The 23410-nt window shown below is 39.7% G+C and overlaps 1 protein-coding gene across 1 annotated transcript in view; it reads right to left on the bottom strand.

Moving 5' to 3' along the window:
• LOC126187305 (cytoplasmic aconitate hydratase-like) overlaps nucleotides 1-23410 on the bottom strand; it is a 311989-nt gene that overhangs the window by 98986 nt on the left and 189593 nt on the right. Inside the window, exon 10 of the mRNA XM_049928298.1 lies at nucleotides 944-1103. Coding sequence (XP_049784255.1) covers nucleotides 944-1103 — 160 coding nt within the window. The remainder of the gene's footprint in view (nucleotides 1-943; nucleotides 1104-23410) is intronic.

Raw genomic sequence — 23410 nt, 5'->3', positions numbered from 1 at the left:
AGCAGCAATTAATCCTACATCATATTGTCGTTATTTCATAACATATTTTTTGTTGTTTAACACAAGTTTCCGTCCTATCATCTTCATTTTCATACTGTTTTCAGTTGTTTTCTCTTATTGAATTTTGATTGTATTTTCACACATCCACTTACGATATTTCTGAGTAGATTTGTTTTTCAACACACTGTCACATTTCTTTTGTCTTCAGTTTGAATTTCTCAGCTTTATTTTATACCTGTCTTATTCTACATGTGATTTTCTTTTCTTTTAGTTTTTGTGCCTTTGGTATCTTTTGCCGTTTGCCATGGAACATTTGTTAAAAAAACACACGCTTTTGTTTACATCTGTATGATCTTCATTTTCTAAGATGCTGGAAATGTGACTCAATTTGATCAAGTGTTCTTAAATATATTTTCAATAGCTAGATTTCTGAGCTTTTCCTGATATGCCTGTTTGTTTCTAGCTTTTTATCCATTCTGTGTGGCTTTGTGGCTTAATGAGACCGTAACAAACTAATACAAAGGTCCAGGGTTCATTCGATTCCAAGTTAGTCCTAAGATTTTTTCCCTCCCACTTATTGCTTCTTTCGCCTCAGGCAACAATTTGTTAATGTGAAAAATGCAAAGTTGACCATGACTCATTCCCCAATAATTGGCAGTATAAGTCAGTTCAAAGGTCTGCATAACATACAGAGACACCACCTCAAATATGACCTTGCCTACTAATCCAGGCACTATTAAAATCAGCATATGGGTTGAGGAGAGCATAATCTTTTATTATCTATTATTACATTTTGTCTTACTAGTCTATGATCTCTCGCAATTATAAAGTACTCCTGTAGAGTTTCATTATTTCAATTTTCACTTCAAATTGGCCTTTGCCAAATTCATTTTCTATTCATTTCTAGCCCAATCTTAAAAACACAAACATTTAGTTTACTAACCTGCACCAAGCATGACACTCGGATTGCTTGTATTAGTGCAAGATGTAATAGCAGCAATGACAACTGAACCATGGTGAAGAACATATTCTTGGCCCTCATAGATAATGGGCACCGACACATTCAGCTTGTCACTTGGTAGTCCAAATCCTTTAAACCCAATCTGTAACATTAGAAAATATTGTACTACTACTACTACTACTACTACTACTACTGTTGTTAATAACAACAACAACAAACAACACAAACTGCTGCTGTTGCTGCTGCTGCTGCTGCTGCTGCCAACATAAATGCTATAGCTGCATTTAGTAATATGTTCGTCAACAAAGCTGAAATACATCTTCCACCGTAAGGCAATGAAATGAAAGAAAATAGCTTCTATATATGTGGGAGGGGGAGGGGGGGGCAGCAACTCTACTTAGTTTCACAATGAATGAATGACTGGCTAGTTTTTTGATCTACCATGACTAATGGATCAGGGTACACTTGCTACTAGTCACTATCCATTATATCTTCAAACTAATACTGAACTGAGACGTCTCACTTTGGGCGAGGAGGATGCGAGTTCAGTTTGCAGAATTTCTCCTTCTTTCACTCTCACCCCTCTCTCCCCTCCCCCTCCCATCCCGAACCATGCCTCCCCTTTCCTCCCCTCCCATGCTCTTGACCTCCAGGGACAAGGTAGGTGCTGTGACAACAACAAAGTTGCATAAAAAATTTTGTCACATACATTTACTTTTACCCTCTATTTTGTGACCCCTCCTTCAAATTTTATTCCAATTTGACGCCTTAAAATAAGGAATGTATGTAGAACTAATATTGGATATATACCGTAATCAAAAGAAATAAGAAAATCAATGGTTCATTTATTAAACAGGGGAAAATACAAAGACTATCCAAACTTCAGGCACAAACTTGCTAAGAATCACAAAAGAAAGGAGGCAACTTTTGAAAATAAATACTTTCTCAAAAATGATATAGAAACAAACAAAAAAATGTGATTTTGACTTTTCCTTTTTATTTTTATATCACCCATTCTAAATGGCACCGACTAGAAAGTTGGACAGACAACCACTGAAGAAATTCTGTTTTGATAGTGTCAAAAGCTCTGTTAACTGTAGCCAGATGATGTTCACACAAAGAGATGTATCCATCATTAAGTATGTAAATGTATTGAACCTATTATTTTTTAAAAACAAGAAGTCTCCTCAATTTTCTTGACTAAACAAGTTTCAGCAAATAATAGCCATCTTCAATGGATCCCTTTTATAATGTTTGAAAAGTTAAATGTATGAAAAACAGCAGCAGTTTTACAGATTTTGTGCTGTTAATAATGTAGTAAACATTATCAAAAAGGGATGCAGCATACATGGTTAAAGCTTAATCCATCCAGAACCCAAGCAGCCATATACTGTCATTCTAAGCTCATTAATCCAAAATATTAGGCATTCATACCATCTTTAAGCCTGAATGTGATAAATATAAATCTCTCTCTTTCAGTGAAGAACCTAGAAGTACTAATAAGTGAAAGCCTAAATTGCGCTGTACACTTACGTACAACGAGTAAGAAGGTATCACTGCATCTATCTGTGCATTACAGAAATATAGAAAGCTCTTCCCTTTAAAACTGAGAAAGGAAATTGTACTTATAATTGATGATTACAGTAGAGTTATCAGACAAGGTCTTTTTCACGGAACCTCCACAATACTTTGAACTGGTGATGAATGCCTGCATACAACAACTCTATGACATTTGACTGCCTTATTTCATGATCTTATGTACAGCTATTCTGGTTATGTGCACACAAGTGCAGAGACTTTTACATACTGCTGAATGAGATGAAATGTTTCTTACAGTGATGAAACTGAATTAGCACACTACAACAACAAGGAAAATAAACAAATACATAAAATTCTGTGGCTGTTGTAATATGTTGTCATCCATATTGTATAAGCTACCTGCATGCTAACAATAACTGTTCTCGACAATCTTCATGTAAGGTAAGATAATTCTCTACAACTATCTAATTAAAAATATATGCAAAAGAAATATAACGTTCATGGTGTATCGGCATACAGTAACATAAAATGAGGTGTACTGCAGCACAAGACATAAATCCAGGATTTAATAAGGCTGGCATATTTCCTTTAAACAGAAATGAGTCTTAGATATGCTGCCTCCTTAATCAGAATATGAGAATGACAATGAGAAAAATGACCTGAGTGACAGCCTGACCACATTTCTGAAAAAATGCATTATGGTCAAGATAATATGATCAAAATATCCTGTATAAAGAAGCTGAATGTTCCTGCTGGCCAAGTATTACACTTCAAGACTTTGAGAGCAGTGAAAAAGAACATTCAGAGTCTGAAGTGGATGATACGGAAAATAAAGCATCTAGTGTCCATGTCATTGACAACATGTCCAAGAGAACAGACACCACACATACAATTACGTTGAGGCTGGCTAATGATCCCTTCAGTGCAGATGCACATCACTTTCGAACTCTTACGGGAATTGGCGAAACACTGCAAGTAAAGACAATAGAGGGCAGGGGCACTACGTCAATAGAATGCAGATAAGTTGAGAATTTGGTTCTGATGGGAGGTGTGCTAGGATAGTCCATGTAGTTGCGATGACCGCTGTATCCAGATGGCTCATTGGTCGAGCATCTGCCTAATGAGCGAGAGACCTGGGATTGAATCCTGGTATGGCACAGATTTTCAACTTTCCCCACTGATGTATACCAAAGCCCACTAGAAGCTAAATGTCATAAATTCCTTTATATCTTGATGAAAGACACTGAACCAAATGGCATGAATAACATGGCGGGAGCTGGCTCAAGGTGAATTTTCATTATATTACAGTGATTAAACCAAACATAGGAAAAGTCTTGGGAAAATTGTCAGATGATATGTACAGTGGAACTGTTCTTTGTAAAACAGATTTACACGTTTTTGTTTTCCCAATGGTACCTGATGAGTACAAATTCAAGAAAACAGATGTTGCAGCAGTTCTTCAAAATCTGTAGTACCACAGAAGGCATTACATTTTTTGTGAAAACTCTTGCTACAAGGATGTATTTTTTCATAAAATATTTCTAAGCTTTTAATATCTACCATAATTTTTATTAATTGAAATAAAATATTTTATTTATAAATGTTCAACTGCCTTTTAAAGGAATACTTTATATCAATAAAGCATTGACAAGGGATTACTGTGCAATTTGTGTGTGTGCGCATCCCTGCTGACCCTTACCCTAGTGTGAATAGGGACAGCAATATAAAAAATACACAAATCTTATAATGAGTACGAACGAAAAATTGTTAAATGTAATGGCTACCTACACAACAAGAGCAGACAACGAGTAGGATATAAATACTAAATAAATTATTGCTGTCAAGTTTCTCAGAATGCTCTCCAGGTAAGGAGGCTACCAGTCAGTAAAATACCCGAGGCGGACCAACAATAGCACAGGCAGGAGAGGGTCACAGAGCTGTGGTGAAGGCAACTGTCCTATAGCAGCCCTGAATCAAGATTCCTGGTCCTCCAGGTTGGGGGCTACACAGACAGCTACTTACCCCCCATGTAAAATGCTGACTGATCTGGATATTCAATGCATGTCTCGGAAACAGAACGGAATTTACGGGAACGGAAGTTGGCAAAGCTCTTTTGGTTCTTGGAATACAAGAAGCCTGTACTGCCCTGGAAGTGCCCAAATACTAGTAAACGAGTTAGGAGAGTACAGGGTACAGCTGATAATTCTCCAAGAACTAAGACAGCAAGGAAAGGTGTCAGTGAAAATCGGAGACAGGACAAGAGTGTACAGAGGCAGTGGTCAATGTCGTGAATTTGAAACATGATTCTACATTCATAAAACAATAAATAACCCAATACAGGAACTCAAACATGTTAATAATCAAATACTATACAGCACAATTCAGACTCAACACCACATTTTTACATGCACCTGCACCCACAGAAGCTATGGATGACAACATGAAAAAAGCATTCTAGGGTCAACTGGCACACGTGTTCAACTCAAGAAGTAAGCATAATATAACAGTAGTGTTAGCATTTTTTAATGTCAAAGTAGGAAAGGAAGAAATTTACAAACCGATCACTGACAATTTAAGTTTATACAAGGAAAGTTCAGATAATGGGGCTCGACTTATAAAATTTTCAATGAAAAATGATTTCACGCTAAGCAGCACAAAATCTGAACCCAAACACATTCATTGAGGGACTTGGATATCACCAGATGGACAAGTAGTTAATAAGTTTGACTATGTAGCTATCCAAACAGATTCCAAAACAGTATTAAAGTCATTACAACCTCTACGGGTGCAGACTGTGATGCAGACCATATGTTAATTGTATAAGAAATGAAAATAAAACTCAAAAGGAAACTAAATATAAACAGAGTGGAAATTAGTAGATACAACATAGGAAATCTGGTGCAAGAAAATATAAAAGAAAAGTATACAAGAGAAATGGGCACTAACCCAACATCAACTAGATAGACCAAGAGGAACAACATGATATTGAAAGCATATGGAAACTTTAAGAATAGTATTCAAGACATAACTTCCACAGTCATGTGAAAAAGAAAATGACCTAACAAAATCTGGTTTAACGACATGTGCAAAAAGAAAAAGTGCTGGACAGGAAAAATGCAAGGAAAGCATGGATTCCAGAAAAGAACTGTATGACACTGAAAGAAAGATACTGTAAAATCTGTCATGAAACACAACAAACCCCAAGACAAGAGGAATGGGAATACCACAACACTACTCTAGGACGAGTAGAGTATTTCAAGCACCATAGTGCAAGACAGACATATCAAAATAGAAAATAATATTAAAACTCTTCCCTACAAGGGAAGAGTTTACAAACGATCAGCATAGGAAAATACTGACAAATATAAGAGTGACACATAAAAGAGATGGGAGACATACCTCTCACAACTACTCTGCAGTAAATATCTACAGATTTAATTCAAATCTGAAGAACCTCATTCAGCTATAAAAGTAACAAATCCAAGAGTAAACAAAATGCAGCAAGCAATAAAGAAATTAAAGAAAAACAAGGCTTTCAATGAAGACTACACGTATGCAGAGTTATTAAAGAATGGAGGACCGTAACAGGAACAAGAACTACAGTTTTCAATGCAAACAGTTTGGAATACAGAAACCATGTGTGTGTGGGGGGGGGGGGGGGATGAGGCAGGGAAGAGCACTGTCTGGTGGAGTGTTCACGGACTAGGCTGCCAATAGGTGCAGCAAGAGGCTGTGAGGCAAGACAATGGGGTAAGAGGACTAGAAGGGAGAGAGGGAGGGGGAGGGGGGGGGGAGAGAGAGGGGGGGGGAGGAAAAGGAGAGGAGTGCTTAAGGATGAGGGATATGTTGGCAGAGAGCAGCACACAAAGAGGGTGGGAGATGGGAATAGAAAGCAGATGATAGTGCAGAGGGAGTGGAAACTGTTTGGTGGAGGTTGCTGGGACAGTATGTTACATATGTTGAGGCTGGAATAATTTCGGGAGTGGAGAACGTGTTTTAAGGATAATTCCAATCTGTGCAGTTCAGAAAAGCTGGTGATGGAGTGGAGGGTCTACCACCTGAGTCTTCCACATGGATATGATCCTTGTGGCAATGGGTGGGATTGATAGTGGCATAGGGATGAACTAGGATGTTGTGGAAGTTGCATGGATGACAGATCACCACTTTAGCACTTTAGAATGGGGTAGGAAGGACCCTGGGTAGGTTGTCCCTCATTTCCGGGCATAATGAAAGACAATCAGAGCTGTGGCGATGGATGTGATTCAGTTGTTCCAGTCCATGGTAGCATTGGTTGATGAAGGAGGCACTCCTTTGCAGTTGGTTCTTGGGGATGGTGGGAGGATTGGGGGTGTGAGGGGCAAACAGAAGAGTGAAAATAGGAAAAATGGATAGATTAGCAAGCACAATTGGCAAAAGAGGCAGCAAGACAAGGAAATAGAAGAGAGCTGTACAATACCACCAAATGACTCTCACTGAAGAACTTCAGATGTGAACAAACAGTTAAGAGCAAGGATTGGGTGATGATTACTAACCAACATGCACAACAGCTGTAGAGATGAGAGGGGCATTTCAAGGAGTTGTTAAATCATAAAAACAACCAAGAGGGAACATGTGAGGGATGTTCCACAGGAAGTACAGCAGATCAAGATATCAATCAGCAGCATACCACAATGGGAGAAATTAGGAGTGCTTTGAGAAGCCTTAAAAATGCAAAAGCTCCAGGCCTAGACAACATAGCACTGGAGCTCTTAAAAGCCAATACTGAAAGTACCATTAAAATTCCACCCCTAGCTCAAGCATATTTGGCTTTAACAGAAATCCCCAAAGGAGTGAAAAAGTGAATTGGCCGTAAAGCTCCCAGGAAATATGTCAGATTGTAACAACTGGCGTGATATTACATCGCTGTTAGTTACCAGTAAGGTCCTCATCAGAGTTATTTTAAATAGGATTAAAGACTTAGTTGAAAACTAACTGCGTGAAGAACAGGCTGGTTTTCAAGCAAAATCCAGTTGTGTTGATCTTATCAGTAACTCTTAGGATCACATTAGAGCAAAACAAAGAATTCCAGGAAACCATGTGCCTAGCACTCAACGATTATGAAAAGGCCTTCGACTCTGTGAAACATCAAGTGCTGTGGAAGGCTACAGAAGTATGATATACAACAAAAGATTCTCAACACCATCAAAGATCTTTATGATGGACACACATGTTGTGTACTCCACAATGGAAGATCCAACAGAGATAACAAACAGAGTCCAGCAGGGCTGTATTTTGTCACCAATACTCTTCTTACTAATCTTTAACTCAGCTATGAGAAGAGTCATAGCAAAGAGTCATAGCAGGCAGGAGACTAGAAATCCAATGGGAGCTTCATGAAGGCCTGGAGGATTTGGATTTCACCGACGACATTGTTCATACACTCAAAGATATGAAGCTACATTAAAGTCACTGAAAAAAGAAGCAGAGATAGCTGGGTTCAAGACAGTCATACACTAAACAAAAAAAATGAGAATAAATCTGGGAATATGGAAGTGCCACTGTTTCAACGGGAGCAGCCAGTGGAAATCGTCAATTCATTCCTGTATCTGGGTACTGTGGTGACAAAAGATGGTGGAGCCGGAGAAGAGAGCTATATTGTTTAATCTCACCTTATAGAAGAGGACAGATAATTTACTAAAACTAATCCACAACAGACCCAACTATAGTAGATGAACATTACTAGACTTGCCTATGCAGATGAAGTAGCATTAATAATTAGTTCCAAAACAGAAGGACTTCACAAAGAAGGCAAATGGTGCCTTCACAGAACTGTATCCAATATGGAGAAACAGGAACATTACATGCAAAACCAAAAATTTGTATTTTTTAATACAAATGTGAAGGCTGTCCTCCTGTATGGCAATGAAAGTTGGAAAGTAGCTAAACAGACAACATCACAGTTGCAGAGTTTCATAAATAGGGGGCTGTGGTGCATAATGAATATCTGGTGGCCAGTAAAAATAAGTAATGAGGATATCTGGAGAAAAACAAACCAAATACCTACAGAGGAACAGAAAGCCGAGATGGCTGTGGCACACACTGAGAAAGGCAGATGGAACAATCAAAAAGAAGGGACTGGAATGAAATCTCCAAGGGATAAGGAACAGATGCAGGCCTAGAGGTACATGGAAGAGGATGATGGAAGTGGAACCAAGGAGAGTTGGCAAGACCGAAGTGGAATTGAGGGAAACTGGCGAAGACAGATGGATGGCGAGTTCTTCTGAATGCCCTATTCCTCCAAAGGAATAAAATGAATTAAGTAAGTCATTGTATCTTTTCTTTACATTGTTGATATTCCAACCTGGAGTTTCCAGTTGTATGCCCCATGGTTAAGAATGATCACCTTGTGTGCGATGAGTACAGAGAAATTGCTTCAATGGATGCCATTTATCCTACTGATTTTCCTATTAAACAGGCTGATTCCAATAACCAATGCAGTTTCCATAGAAATAGATCCACATTAGATTATTTATTCACTATAAGGCAAATTACTGGGAAGGCGTATAATATTTCTAGATTTCAGTGAGGCTTATGATAGCATAAAGAGGGAATATGAGATCCCTCAAAGTTAATCAGATTAGTTAAAACACATATAGAGGAAATTTTATGTCATACAAAGAAAGATAACAGTAAGAGCAACTAAGGTGAGACAAGGAGATCCCATTTCACCTATATTGTTTAACCTCACCTTATAGAAGAGGACAGATAATTTACTAAAACTAATCCACAACAGACCCAACTATAGTAGATGAACATTACTAGACTTGCCTATGCAGATGAAGTAGCATTAATAATTAGTTCCAAAACAGAATTAATCAGAATGATGCAAAATTACAAAAAAAACTGGATTGCGTCTTAATAAGACAACACAGAAAATCTGTGTCATAAGTAAGAAAGCTTTAAGTGATGCACCTTTGCCTGTAGGTGGATTCACTTTTAAGACAGATGCCACCCCCCCTGCCCTTCAAGTACTTTGGGAGTCTTTTTAGTACAACAATAGAACCCATCTAGCAACAGTGAACAAAACACTTCCCTGGTTTCTCAAAATCTTAAATAAAAGATCACTCAACTTCAAAATCTGCGTGCATCAATTGGCTTTTTATACCAATAATGTTATATGTTATTAATATTTGGAAAGAAAGATGAAGAAAAACTTATTCGAAAGAAACATACTACGGAAAATTTCTGGACCTGTATATGATGAAAATAACATGTAATGGAGGAAAAGAAAAAAAATGAAGAATTAAGACAGTTGTACAAACACTGTAACATCATCAAGGTGCTAAAGAGAATGTTGAATTCGACAGGCCACACAGCAAGAATGACGGAGAATATGCTATCTAGAGTAGCATTCTGCATAGTAATAGATGGTACAAGAGGCAGAGGAAGACCGAGAATTAGGTGGTGATACATCTGGAAGGACACAGCTAGGATGAACATCAACACCAAATGGACAAACAGTGTACTCAATGCTAAGAAAGGGAAGAAGCTTGTAGAGCAGGTGTATGGTCGATAAGGTTTTTTCACACATGAAGTATAGAGAAAGTAAACATTACCCAGACGGAAGAACTGCAGAAGGTGTAGAGCCAGAAGAATTTGAAGTGACTCAACAGGATACAGATAGAGCAATTAAGAAATCAAACAATAATAAGGCACCAGGAGAAGATATGATAACAGCAGAGATGTTGATGGCAGCAGGTGAAATTCTTCATAAAAAGATATACAATCACATACGTGAAATGTGGAGAGAGGAGGAGTGCCCAAAAGCGTGGAAGTCAGCTACCACTATCATGCTGCAGAGAAGGAGGAGGAATTGCATCAATCATAGCGGCATATCTCTGCTAGGTGTTTTATATACAATGCTACCATTGATAATTGATAAAAAAGCTGAAGCCTTTTGCTACAGACACTGTTGAACAGTAACAAGCAGGTTTTCAGACAGGACGATCAATTGTGTATCACATCATGAGAAATCTGGGACGAGTGCTACGAGTTCAACCATCCGTTTCTGGTAACATTTGTACATTTATCAAATGCTTTTGATAGTATGCATAGATTAAGTATGTTCAATGTCCTGAGGGAGCTTGGCATACCAAGGAAGTTAATTAACTTGGTGAAGATAAGTACAGTGGAGATAAGAGGCTAGGTGAAATACCAGGGGAGGTGTCCAATTTGGTCATGGAGAAAGTAATTCAATAAATGCAAAGAGAAGGCAAGGGATGAAGCTAGAAGAAAGAATACAGTTACTGGCATTTGCAGATGATACTGCAGCCATTGTGAACTCAGAGGAAGAAATGGCAGAAACTGTCAGAGACTTAGCAAAGAAAACCACTAAGATCAGACTGAGGATATATGTGGAGAAGACTGAAATGACAGAAATATCCAGAGATGCCCCTAATAATGTCCCATTACTGGTAGAAGTATTGAAGATAGCCAGAATGGAATATTTTAAATCTCTCAGCAGCTGGTTCAACAGGTACAACAACCTAAAACAAGAAGCTAATCAATGTATTGTCAATTGATCCAAAATTTATTTCAGCCTGAAGCAGATAACGTAATTAAAACATTTGTCAATTAAAACCAAACTTGAAGCCTATAATGCCGTGATAGTACAAGTGTTGTTATATGGGGCAGAAATCTTAAAAACTATAAAAAAAAATGAGAGAGATGATGAATGAAAAATCATGAGAAATATCTTTGGACAAATCTGTGGGGAGGACAACTGGAACTCCAGGTATGACCTGCTGAAAGAACCAAACAACATGCAGAGAATGGAAAATAAGCCTGGCAGGATACAAAACACGTTGCCAGACCCTTGCCGAGCGAAAGTTGTGCTTGTGGGAAAACTTGATTGAACCAATGCAATTGGAAGACCAAGGAAGTGATGCAAGGGTGAACTGCACAAGGCAGTTGATACCAATATCATTAGTTCATTAGCATAGCTATAGGCTATACGTCGATAAGCCAGGAGATCCTCGCAATTCATCTGGCTAGCACTACAATTTCTTACACGGTTCTGGAAATTTTTCAGGTGAACACTTTGCGATGTGCCCAAAAAGTGAAATTTACAACCTCTTTGTATTAGCAGTTTAGACTTAACAGCAGTGAATCACTGAATTTTACAGCAGTCACCATTTAACTAATTATGGTTGCTCAGTAGGTGGAGGAGGGATACGCCTACGTGTTGGGAATTACCAGGAGATGCAGAAAAACGTACAAATGGATCAGGAGGCAAGTTCGAGTGAGGGGCAGATTATGAATGTTGAACGGGATAGGTAAGTAATAATGAAGCCAGGAGAATCGATGACAGATGAACCAAGCATATTCTTTGGTGGAATCAGATAAAAGAAAAGATCGAGTAGACTGAACTTGGGGAACAGTGTGGCTGGCATTATAAAACACGTAGAGCAACATGGGTATGCATAGATAGGCTGGACAAAAATGTGGAACCACCACAAGAAATGTATGCTTGAACATGGCCAAGCCTTCAGGTTGCATTTGATCATGACTGGAACACGTGCAATGCCCTCAGTACATTTTAAGTATCGTGGTCAGAACAGTGTTCTGTGTAGTTGTGACTGCATTATGTCGGAGCCAAGTGAACTCAAACATAGGCAACCTGTTGGTGCTCGAGGGTTGGGTGCTTTCGTAACCATGGTAGCTGATATGTTTGGTGTTTCAAGAGGCATCCAATCTAAGATTTATGCCACATACAGGGAGAAGGAAAAACATGATCTGCTAAGTAACAACGAGGATGTAAGCATGTTTTGAGTGTTCGTGATGGAAAATCATTGAAGAGGATTGTGATGAGAGAGAGAAAAAAAAGAAGAGGGCAACAGCTGCAAAAGTCACAGCAGAACTGTCGCACTCATGAACCCTGTCAGCACCACAACAACACAAAGGGAGCTCCAAAAGCTGACAACTACAGGCTGAGTTGGAATTCCAAAATCATACACCAGTGATGCAAATGCCCTTAAGTGGACAATGTGGTATTGAACCCATAAAACCTGGACTATGGAGCAATGTCATTTGGTCGGATCAGTCTTGTTTCACGCTATTTCCACTTCTGGCCAAGTTTACATCCCAAGAGTGAAACATGACGAGGGTTAGGTGGTGACTTGGGCAGCCATAGTGTGGTATTCCACGGGCCCCATGGTTACTCTGCAAAGTCGTATTACTGCCAAGGTTTGTGTGACCGTTTTGGCTGATCAGGTCCATCCCTTGTACAATATTTGTTCCCCAATGGCGATGCTATGTTCCAAGATAACAGAGCCCCTGTTCACACAGCTTCGCATCGTCGGGCTGATTTTGTGAGCACGAGAATGAATTGTCGCATTTCCCCTAGCCACCACAGTTACCAGATCTCAATGTTACTGAGCCTTTGCAGTCCACTTTGGAGAGAAGGGTGCGTGATTGCTATCCATTTCCATTATCGTGCCTGGTCCTGCCACTATTTGACAGTAAGAATGGTACAAGATTCCCTTGGAAACCAACAGGACCTGCTTGTATCCATTCAGAGGTGACTGGAAGCTGTTCTGAATGCCAAAGGCTTTCCTATTAGTGTTAGATGCAACAATGTGTTGTGCTTTTTGCTTTTCTTTTTTTTTTAATTTTATCCATCCCCTGCACTAAACACCGTATGCCAAGGAAAAGTCTCGAGGAAACATTTAGCCAACAACACACATCAAATGCCTATTCATGATGATCAAGATTATAAATACCTCAAACTGATCGAGCAATTGTGTACTCTTTTATACAATGCTTCTCGTAAGGAAGAATGTGGATTTGTAAGATAACTTATAGAAAATACCGATTTACAGGTCTACCACGATTTTTTAACTGGACTCAACGTGTTACCCAAGGACGAATTTTTAATTAAATTTGGGAATGAATGCATGTCACAGAGTGTACGGTAAGGCCCGAAAGTAGCTCTTTCTTCAGAATTGAGTGTCCAATTGCTGCTGATGGAAGATCAGTGATGAAGCCTTGGAATAAGATTGTTTAATTGTGACCATATCTCCGCGCCTACATTTTTTTCTCCATAATCTAACTACCTGTTTACGCCTGGAATGTATCTTATTACAATAATATGGCAATTTTGAGTTATTTTATCTATGGAATAAGAATTTAATTGTCATAACATAAACGTTGACGAGATGTAACGAGGCAATGAAATATAGTGTTTCTTAAAGTTAGCTAATTTCAGCACAGGGGATTCATCGGAAAAAAGAATGTATCGAAAGGTGAAATAAAAAGAGAGACTGCAGCAAACAGAGACCACTGAAAGGAATTCTGACTCACCCCTGGATATCGAAAGAAGACTCAGAATAAGGTGTCATAGGTAGAAATAAGGACGGATTGATTGTACACGACATTACCGCACCGGAAATCTGAAACATCTAAATCAATTTGAAGAACAATAAGTCGTGACTGCAACATTGGAAGAGTTACACCAAGTAAAGGTCAAGCTGTGTTTCTTTTATTTCTTTTCTCCTATGTCCCCATGAGTTCCTGCGGAAGAACATGCAATGCGTATCACGTAACTGAGGACGAGAAAATGAGTCGGAGGCTGCAATTCTGGGAAAACAGGCTCATGAGTAACGTAGTTCTTTTCTTAGTTTATAACGAACTGTCGGCAATAACTAAAGGCAGGGACAAAAGCTTGACTGCTTCCATCAATGGGAACTGTTACAAACGCTGCGAAGTGATCTCCGTTGACAATCAGGATAGTCAGCACGCCTGTCTGTCTAGCTCCTGCAAGTAACGGGTTGCAGTGGACATTTGCGCGGACAACGGTCCCCTGCTAGGTTTACACAACCAGCCCGCTCTGCACACTTTCTTGGAAAGCAGTTAACCGTTAGAAGTCGATCATAACTGCGGTAAGCACGATACGTGGCCAACAAATATGTCAAATTGTCGTCCTGCGGGACGCATCTTCGGGAAGTGAAACTTATTCTCTAAATCTGCCTCGGACTGCTGCATGAAAGTAGTACTGTACTAATAGCAGCAGTAGTAGTATATTTGTCTTTCAGTTTCCTCTTTTCGACTGTATTCACTGAAAATGATTCAATTCAGTACTCATTACCATTTATTTCCGTTTCATTTCCTTCGAGTACAAAGTCTTCCCCATTTTAACTAGCACGTCAAACTAACAAACAACGATGGTGTGTTTCTGGCGGTAAACAGTAGTACTGATAGAAAGGGTAGATAAACCGATCTAGTAATCGCAGTACGAAGTAAACAGTCGTACAATGTGACGCAACAGCGTTCCACAACGAGCTGTTGCAAGCGTCCCGCATGTCACTCAATCCTTGCAACATTATCAGCATCAGTTACGTTGGGGGGGAAAAAAAAAGTAACTATGCTGGGTTCAAATTTGTTTCCGCTTTTAATAAAACCGATTACATTCCCAGACGTGATCTACGCTACTGACAATCAGTCGGTGTTTAGTACACGCGCTTAAGGGGCTCCGGAAAGGCTCAAAATCATGAAAAGTTCAATTTTTACTTTTTTGCGTTTTCTGAATCTGCAGACTACTACCTTTTAATAGATATATAATTTATTCAATTCCGAAGACTACAACTATTTTTAATTTTTTTTTTGAAAAGTGTTCTACATGGGCGTGACCCACTGTGGCGCTGTTAAACTGCTGTCAAATGGTGTTATTATTAACGTCCGTGTTCATCAGGTACATTTTAGTGATGTGAGATAAAGTATGTGTTGTGGCTAACCTGTGATGGTTCAATATATATCGCTGGTGTGATTGTCGATTGTTTCATGTTTATTTACTCTGTCGTTATCTCGAAAATATTCGTAATTAATTCTGTTTCTTGAGTCTCTGTTTTGTTGAAGTATAATAAAATCCTCTGAAGGCTTTTAAGAAAAGGAGAAATGTTGGAAAGCCAAAGGTATGTGTTATTACTGTAAACAATAAAGACGATAACCAAGTGAGTGAACCTAACCTCTCAAGTACACCTGCCCATAGCAGTCAAAGTGGGAAAGAAAATACTTCACAGAAGAAGCTTGGTTCAATGAGTGAAAACTATGAATGTTTTATGGGCGAATCGGATGTGAGATAAGCCTCTACATCCTTACATTTGTCCTATAGCCATCCCTGCTTAGCCATTTTGCACTTCCTGTCGATCTCATTTTTGAGACGTTTGTATTCCTTTTTGCCTGCTTCATTTACTGCATTTTTGTATTTTCTCCTTTCATCAATTAAATTCAACATCTCTTCTGTTACCAAAGGATTTCTATTAGCCCTCGTCTTTTTACCTACTTGATCCTCTGTTGCTTTCACTATTTCATCTCTCACTTTTATAACACGACAGAATATAATTCTCGAAGTACCAATATCAAATGCCTATAAGGTCTACTACAAGCAAAAAGCTTTATGTTAGGAAACAGTTTCACATTTCATTCATACGCACCCGTTTCTCAAGTACGAGGTCGAAAAGTAGTATACGAAATTTTTATATATATTTGGAATCGTCTTATTCTTCCATAATTTGTGTGATGTCCCCGTTTCTTCTCCGTCCTCGTTCTAACAAACATTCTTGTCATCAAGAATTCTGTAGCTATTCCTGGCATGGTCAAAATTTGTTCGCCGATCAACTTCACAAACCCTGCCCGAATCACAGGTTTAGTTATCCCGCGATTGTTCTCCGGTTAGGCGTTGTTATATATTCGTACAACTCATTTTCCGCGTTACTTCCACAATAGAACTTAAGTGGCTGCTAGCTCGGGACTGTACAAATGGTCCTCACTAGTGTAGCGATCTGGCCAAAAATTTTCTGTCAGAATTTCATTTCGTTGGATACATCGATACGTAATCTTTCTCACCTGTTATTCCTCTTAGTCGTGTATTTCCAATCTAGCAGTCTCAATCTATGGCTTTCGCTAGTCATTATAACAACGCTGAATATTTGCAAACCCAATCAACCACGTAATCAGACAACGATTGGCGTTCATCCGTTCGGCTTTACTCCGCGCTCAGCTCGTAGAGCCCCATCCCATTTTGTCTGCGGAAAGTTTACTTCTAGATGCGACGAGGATTCACCTGACAGAGACATCACGTACACATGCACGCATTCAAAAATCATAAGTTGATTCATTCAGAAATCAACTTAAAATGTGTTCAAAATGTTCAAAAACCTACAGGGATGCGGTTCAAAATAATATGAATAATCGATAGACCAACGTGAGCTGGATGCTAGGCGCTTTGTGAAACAAGTTTTTGCCCCACAAGAATATCAATTTGGCGCCCCCTTTTCCCGGTAGCATCTAGCTGCTTGAGTACTTGCTATGACTGCTTGCACAGACAACAGCCACATTCCTGTAGCCACTCAAGTGCGCATGCGCATGAGCCCGCTCGCAACTGCTAAAATGAATCTAATGTAAAGAGTTGTGACTTCACGCTCATCGGAGGAAATTTTTTGTTATGAAGCACTGCACAGTCTTCCTAAAACCTCCGACACATTTTGCTGTTGGCAGACGCTGTGTGTGTCTGTTGTATATGGCGCATTTCCTTTGCAATTTAAGTTATTTTCGTTTTTTTCTCTCGTTTATATTTTATTGTTTAAGTATTATTCTGCAGTACGGGGAGACAGTAAAATCATTTGGTAGGGTATCGGTTCTTACCAGTCAAAATTACAAAAAATTAACCAAAAACTAAAACAATGAAAAATTACCGGAAATCTGAAAAATTCCCGGTTTTCTCCCGGATGAAAAAATTCCCAGGTTTTTCCCGGTTTTCTCCCGGATGAAAAAATTCCCGGGTTTTTCTCGGACCTCCCGGTTGTCCCGGGTCGTATACACCCTGTTCTTTGGCTTCTTTCTTTATGACCGTATCATCAGCAAAGGCCAGACATTTTATGGTGGCGATTGTTTCCTTGTGTCCCACATTTTTACCTCATTGGCTGTGTCCCATGTCCTGATTATTTTCTCTAAAACTGTGTTAAACAGACTGTGTCGGGCCATCTCACTTTGTGGGTCCAGTATTGATTTCGAATGGTTCCGAATCCTCTCCCATGTATTTCGCTTTGGATGTTGTATTTGTGTTTTAGCTTTCTAGTCTTTTGAGTGTGTTTATGTAAGGAGTCGTGCGTCCTCCGTAAGTCGAGGAATGTTACTCTAACGTTACTGAACTCGTCGTTGCTAGTATTGTTCTCACGCAACAAATCTGTTCAATGCATGATCTTCCATTCCTCAATACTCTTCGGTATTCTCCTACATGTTGATATATTTGAGGCTCTATCCGATTTAACAGTGTTTTGAATAGACCTTACGTTATGGGCAGCAGTGAAATTCCTCTTTACTTGTTACAGTCTTTTGTCTCCATTCTTGTGGAGTGGGTATATTACCGCTTACTTCCATTCTTCTGGTACCATTCTCGTTTTCCAGATGTTTTCAATTATTCTCTGCATCTTAGTTGTAATGTTTACGTTGTCTAATTTCCAGATTTCCGATATCAATCAATCTTCTCGGGACTCTTATTTTTGAATGATTTTATTATGTTCACGATTCCTTATGTGTTGGGAGGTTTGGAATCCGGGTTGGGTTCTCGCTTTTTAACTAACTTTTAAGTCTCTCTGCGAGAATGTAGGGGGGGGGGGGGGGGGCGCAAGGGGTCCGGAGAGCACCCCTCTCCCCCACCCCACCCCGTCGCATAAATGAAATCACACACGAACTACCGCCGTGTAGTGAAACTGAAAGATACAAAAGCGGTCAAAATTTTGATTTGGAGGCATTGCTACGGCCTGTGTGCAACGTACTGCGACTCCGATGCATGTATATAAGCACCGACTTGTATGCAAGGATTTGGGGGCATTCGTGTCTTTCCGACGTGCGTGCGGTGCATGCGGAAACGTGAACTATCGCGACGTTATTACCAAATAGGACCAAAGTGCTGTTGTTCTTTTCTTGGCCACTGAAGGGCAAACGCCGGTAGATACGCATCGAAGAAGAATGTGTAGGGGGGCAGCATGTCCAACACTGCCGTTGTGGAATGGTGTGACAAGGGGTGCTCCTGCTTCATAACTCGTGTCCCCACATCGCAATTGCCGTAACGCAGAAGTTAAGCCAATTTAAGTGGGAGACACTCGAGCACCCGCCCTACAGACTTGATCTCTGCCCATTCGATTATCACGCCTTTAGTCCCTAAAGGAAAGCCTTGAAGGGTCGACGATTCCTGTCGGACGAGGATGTACACTAGGCTGTTACAGACTTCACGCAGCAAGACCCGGTGCTTTACCACACGAGAATCTACAACCTGGTATGTCTGTGGGATACTTACCTCAGTGCCCACCGTGATTTAGCCAGAGTGGCATACCAATTATGGACTGTATGGCCTTCGAAAGGAAACTTTTCGATCGCCCCTTATATTCTGATTTTGAGTCATAGGACGAAACACGGATATGCACTACGATGGTCAACAAGGCCATCGATAGATTACACTATCGATAGCACAACCGCCTATCCTTACTTTAACCAAGATCAACTATAAAACACCGTTGGCCTTATTTAACTTTTTTTGTTAATCAGTTCGGTTTTTATTTGCAGTTAAATTTAACTTAAGTGCTACAGCTTGTTGTGTTTCTTCTGCGTGCCAGTGTGATAGTTTCTCATCTTGGAAAATTTTGTAACAAGAAAGAATTTAAAATCAGGTTTTTATTCGTCCACCAGCGCACTGTTATAAAAGCCTAATTAGCTGTCTACAGCAGTTTAATGTTAGCACTGTAATCGTTATTTGAAGACTGGTAGAACTCTCAGGTTGCAACATTTCAATATTTCACAAGGTAGCGGAACGGTAAAGATCATTTCAGATAATATTAAATTAAAATCAGCACATAAAAATACATTTAGCTTTTCCTGTGTCACCCAAAAACCGCGTTTGATCAACAAAAATATCGACCAAAGACGATGGTTGCATTTCGATGATGATAATAATAATAATAATACAGCTCAAAATTATATCACTATTAGCCCAACGGGAAAATATCACCCAATCAGGTCACCCGGGCGGTACTCAGATACGAAAACTGGTTCCGATACGGAACGATGGGCGGGGGTTTGTGGAGAGCGGTAGGGGTACCGGTATGTGATAACAGTACATTCTATAGGTCGTTTTTTTCTATAAGATTTTCTCAGCGGGCTGCTTGAATTTGTCCGAGCCGCCTGAGCCCTTCATACCCACCGCCCCACCCCCTTTTTTGTACAAAATGTATTTACGCCATCGTAAATACATTAAAGATGTAGCCTCTCTCCTCAAATCAATAGGGCTGCATTGACGGCGGCGAACATCTCTTCGGATCCTTCCGGCACTAAAAGGCATACTTACATTGGAAGGCTGTTAGCGATCGTCATATTGTATTCCATATCTGTACATAACGGTGTCTCTATATTGGATCGGTGATCTGTATCACGTCTTTAGGTTTATTACAGCATGATGTTCTACTGTGAAATGTCTTATTCGTAGTAGTCCAACCACTGCAACTCTAACGTATTTGTGAATAAACGTCATATAAACGAGAACCTATGTTTGACATCGTAGAGGAGTTTATTGGCATCAAATACTTTATAATCATATTATCAAGTATAAATACAATATCATTTATGAAGTCGCATACATTAGAAGTGTGGCTGAAATTAATGCATGAAACAGTCTTAAGATTTCAAAACTGTATTTCGTAGTAGGAATATTTTTGTATTCCGTTTTGCTTTAGAAACAATTTTAGTTGCTTTAGTTTCAAGTTGACTGTTGAAATAACATTTAAAAAAAGTCAGTGACCACTTAAAAGAAAGTGACGAATTTTAATGAAATTTGATATTGAATTGATGAACTTGGGATGCTTTGTTGTGCTGAAGCAATTCTGACTTAGTTTCTGATTAGTCGTAAATTTAAAAACGAAATTTTAGTAGGAGGACAGCTATTGTAAAAAGATAGTTTAATAGGTTTAACTTTGTATATATAAAGTCAGTATAAATTTGAAAACTGAATAAATCACGGAATAATATAGATAGAGAGGTACAAATTGACACACATGGAATGACATGGGGTTTTATTAGAACAAAAAAAAAAAAAATACAAACGTTCAAGAAATGTCCGACAGATGGCGCTTCATCTGATAAGAATAGCAATAATTAGCATAACAAAGTAAGACAAAGCAAAGATGATGATCTTTACATGAAATGCTCAATATGTCCATCATTCATCAACAATAGCTGTAGTCGAGGAATAATGTTGTGAACAGCACTGCAAAGCATGTACGGAGTTATGGTGAGGCATTGGGGTTCGGATGTTGTCTTTCAGCATCCCTAGAGATGTCGGTCGATCACGATACACTTGCGACTTCAGGTAACCCTAAAGCCAATAATCGCAAAGACTGAGGTCTGGGGACCCGGGACGCCAAGCATGACGAAAGTGGCGGCTGAGCACACGATCACCACCAAACGACGCGCCAAGAGATCTTTCACACGTCTAGCAATATGGTGTGGAGCGCCAGCCTACATAAACATCGTAAGTTCCAGCAGGTGTTCATTAGCCAGGCTGGGGACGATGCGATTCTGTAACATATCGGCGTACCTCTCACCCGTCACGGTAGCAGTTTTGCTGTCCAGCGCCATCTGTCGGACATTTTGTGAACTTTGCTTTTTTCGGTTCTAATAAAACCCCATGTCATTCCAAGCACGTGTGTCAATTTTTAGCTCTCTGTCTACATTATTCCGTGGTTTGTTAAATTTTCAAATTGTTACTGACTTTTTGATCACCCCCCCCCCCCCTCCAGACAGCCTTGTAGGGAGGGCAACCACAGCTATGAGTAAACAACTTGGGGATTCATAACCGCTTCAGCTGTATTTGGTCCATTATTGGATCATTACTGGTTTCGTGACCCTAAACGCCACATCTTCAGGTGAACATATGACTAAAACATTAGAACGGGACAGCTCTGAACTATTTTTACCCAACGTTCGTTGTCCGTGCCACGAAATCCGAATCAGCGCAACGACACTTCGGAACGAAGTTCAACAAAGATCCACCAAATGCCAACTCCATTCTGCAATGGTAAGCGCAGCTTAAAACTTCAGGATGCATCTGTAGGAGGAAAAAACCAGCGGGTCGGTCTGTAGTAAGTGAAGAAACCGGTGACCAAGTGCGTGAGCGTTTCGCGCGCAGTGACTCCACAACGGAATTTTTTCACGCAATTTTGGGGAAAATTTTTGGGTAAGAAATTTGCGGTACCAAGAAGCGGGGTTGTTTTTAATCTACCTAGCCTTACTGCTACAGCTACTGCCGTCCTAGATAGTCACTAGATGTCACTTTCTCTTCAACTCACTCGATACACCTTTCCTTTTGTGGGAGACGTTAGGCTCACAATGGTGATAACTCACTGTTTCGGATGACAATTGACTTTTGTTGTCGTTTCGAGTTTTGAGGAGAACCATATTGGATTTCGTCGTTTTAGTTGGTAAATCAAAAGAACAATGAAAATGACATTAAGAATATATTGCATCCTCTTTTGGAGTACTGCTGCGCGCTGTGCGATCCTTACAGGATAGGATTTATGGAGTACAGCGAGAAAAGTTCAAAGGACAGCTCGTTTTGCATTATTGACAAATACAGGCGAGAGTGTTAAGGACATGATACAGCATTTCGGGTGATCATCATCAAAATAAAGGCGTTTCTCGGTGCGACGGTATCTTCTCACGGAATTTCAATCACCAACTTTCTCTTCCGAATTGTTGACACCAATGTAAATAGGGAGAAATGACCATCATAAATCATGGAAATCAGAGCTTGCAGGGAAAGATACGGGTGCTCTTTTTTTCCGCGCGCTTTTCGTGATTTGAATAATAGAGAACTGCTGTGAAGGTGGTTCGACGAACCCTCTCTGCCAGGCACTCTGATTTGCAGATTTACCAGTGCAGGATTTTTATTGTTTTGGTCAGGTTGTGTTTTTTATGAACAAATTAAAAAATTTTAGTGTATGTAGTCTAATTTTTTACATGTACGACAATTTTACGAACCTGATGACACAATTCTACCTTTCAAGCTGCAGACGCTGATAATACATAAAAGTTTATAGCAATATGTAGGTTTCAGGTATTTGGGGAAGCTTGCCGAAATGGTACCACTTTTGGGAATTTTTTTGTTTGGTATGGCGGAATCTGGAAGCGTTGTTCACACGTAGCCCACGGAAATGGACGAACACGGCAAGCAGATACTGGCTCATGCCAAAATTGGAGACCGACAGTGTGGACTTCATCTACCAGCAGGATAATGCTCCTCCCCACTTCCATCATGATGTTCGTGAATAGTTGATCAAGGAATTAAGAAGCCAATAGATCGATCGAAGTGATTTATGTCATAGCCTTCACGTTCTCCCGGTCTAAACCCAAGTGATTTGTTTGTGTGGGGGTTATGTTAACTATTCAGTGTTTACGACTCCTGCACCAACAAATGTACCAGAAACGTGAGCTCGCATCAACGGTGATTTTGAAGAGATTGATAGGGTACATGATGCGCCGAACGTGGATGAACTTTATTATCGACTTGATATCTGCAGAATCAGTAAGGCGGCACATATGCAGCAATCGTAATGTGTCAGAAAAATAACTTTTTCAGTTTTTCTACGTGTGTGCAAAGCCCTGTGACAGTTTGTCAAAAAACACAACTACAGAAAATTTGTGACATCGCAAAAAGAAAAAACATAGCGGAGCTACACTAGATCAACCTAAAAAAAAAAAAAAATGTATGTTTCGCCAAACAACGACGCTATTAGAAGGGAATATGACGGTACATTACGCCTAAAGAAACACTCTGTAGCGATCTCTACTGCTTGGGGTACATACGTCTTCGCAAAACTAAGTTAG

The sequence above is a fragment of the Schistocerca cancellata genome, chromosome 5 (genome assembly GCF_023864275.1).
Source record: "Schistocerca cancellata isolate TAMUIC-IGC-003103 chromosome 5, iqSchCanc2.1, whole genome shotgun sequence".
Lineage (NCBI taxonomy): Eukaryota > Metazoa > Arthropoda > Insecta > Orthoptera > Acrididae > Schistocerca > Schistocerca cancellata.
This window is presented reverse-complemented; position numbering and strand designations above follow the sequence as displayed.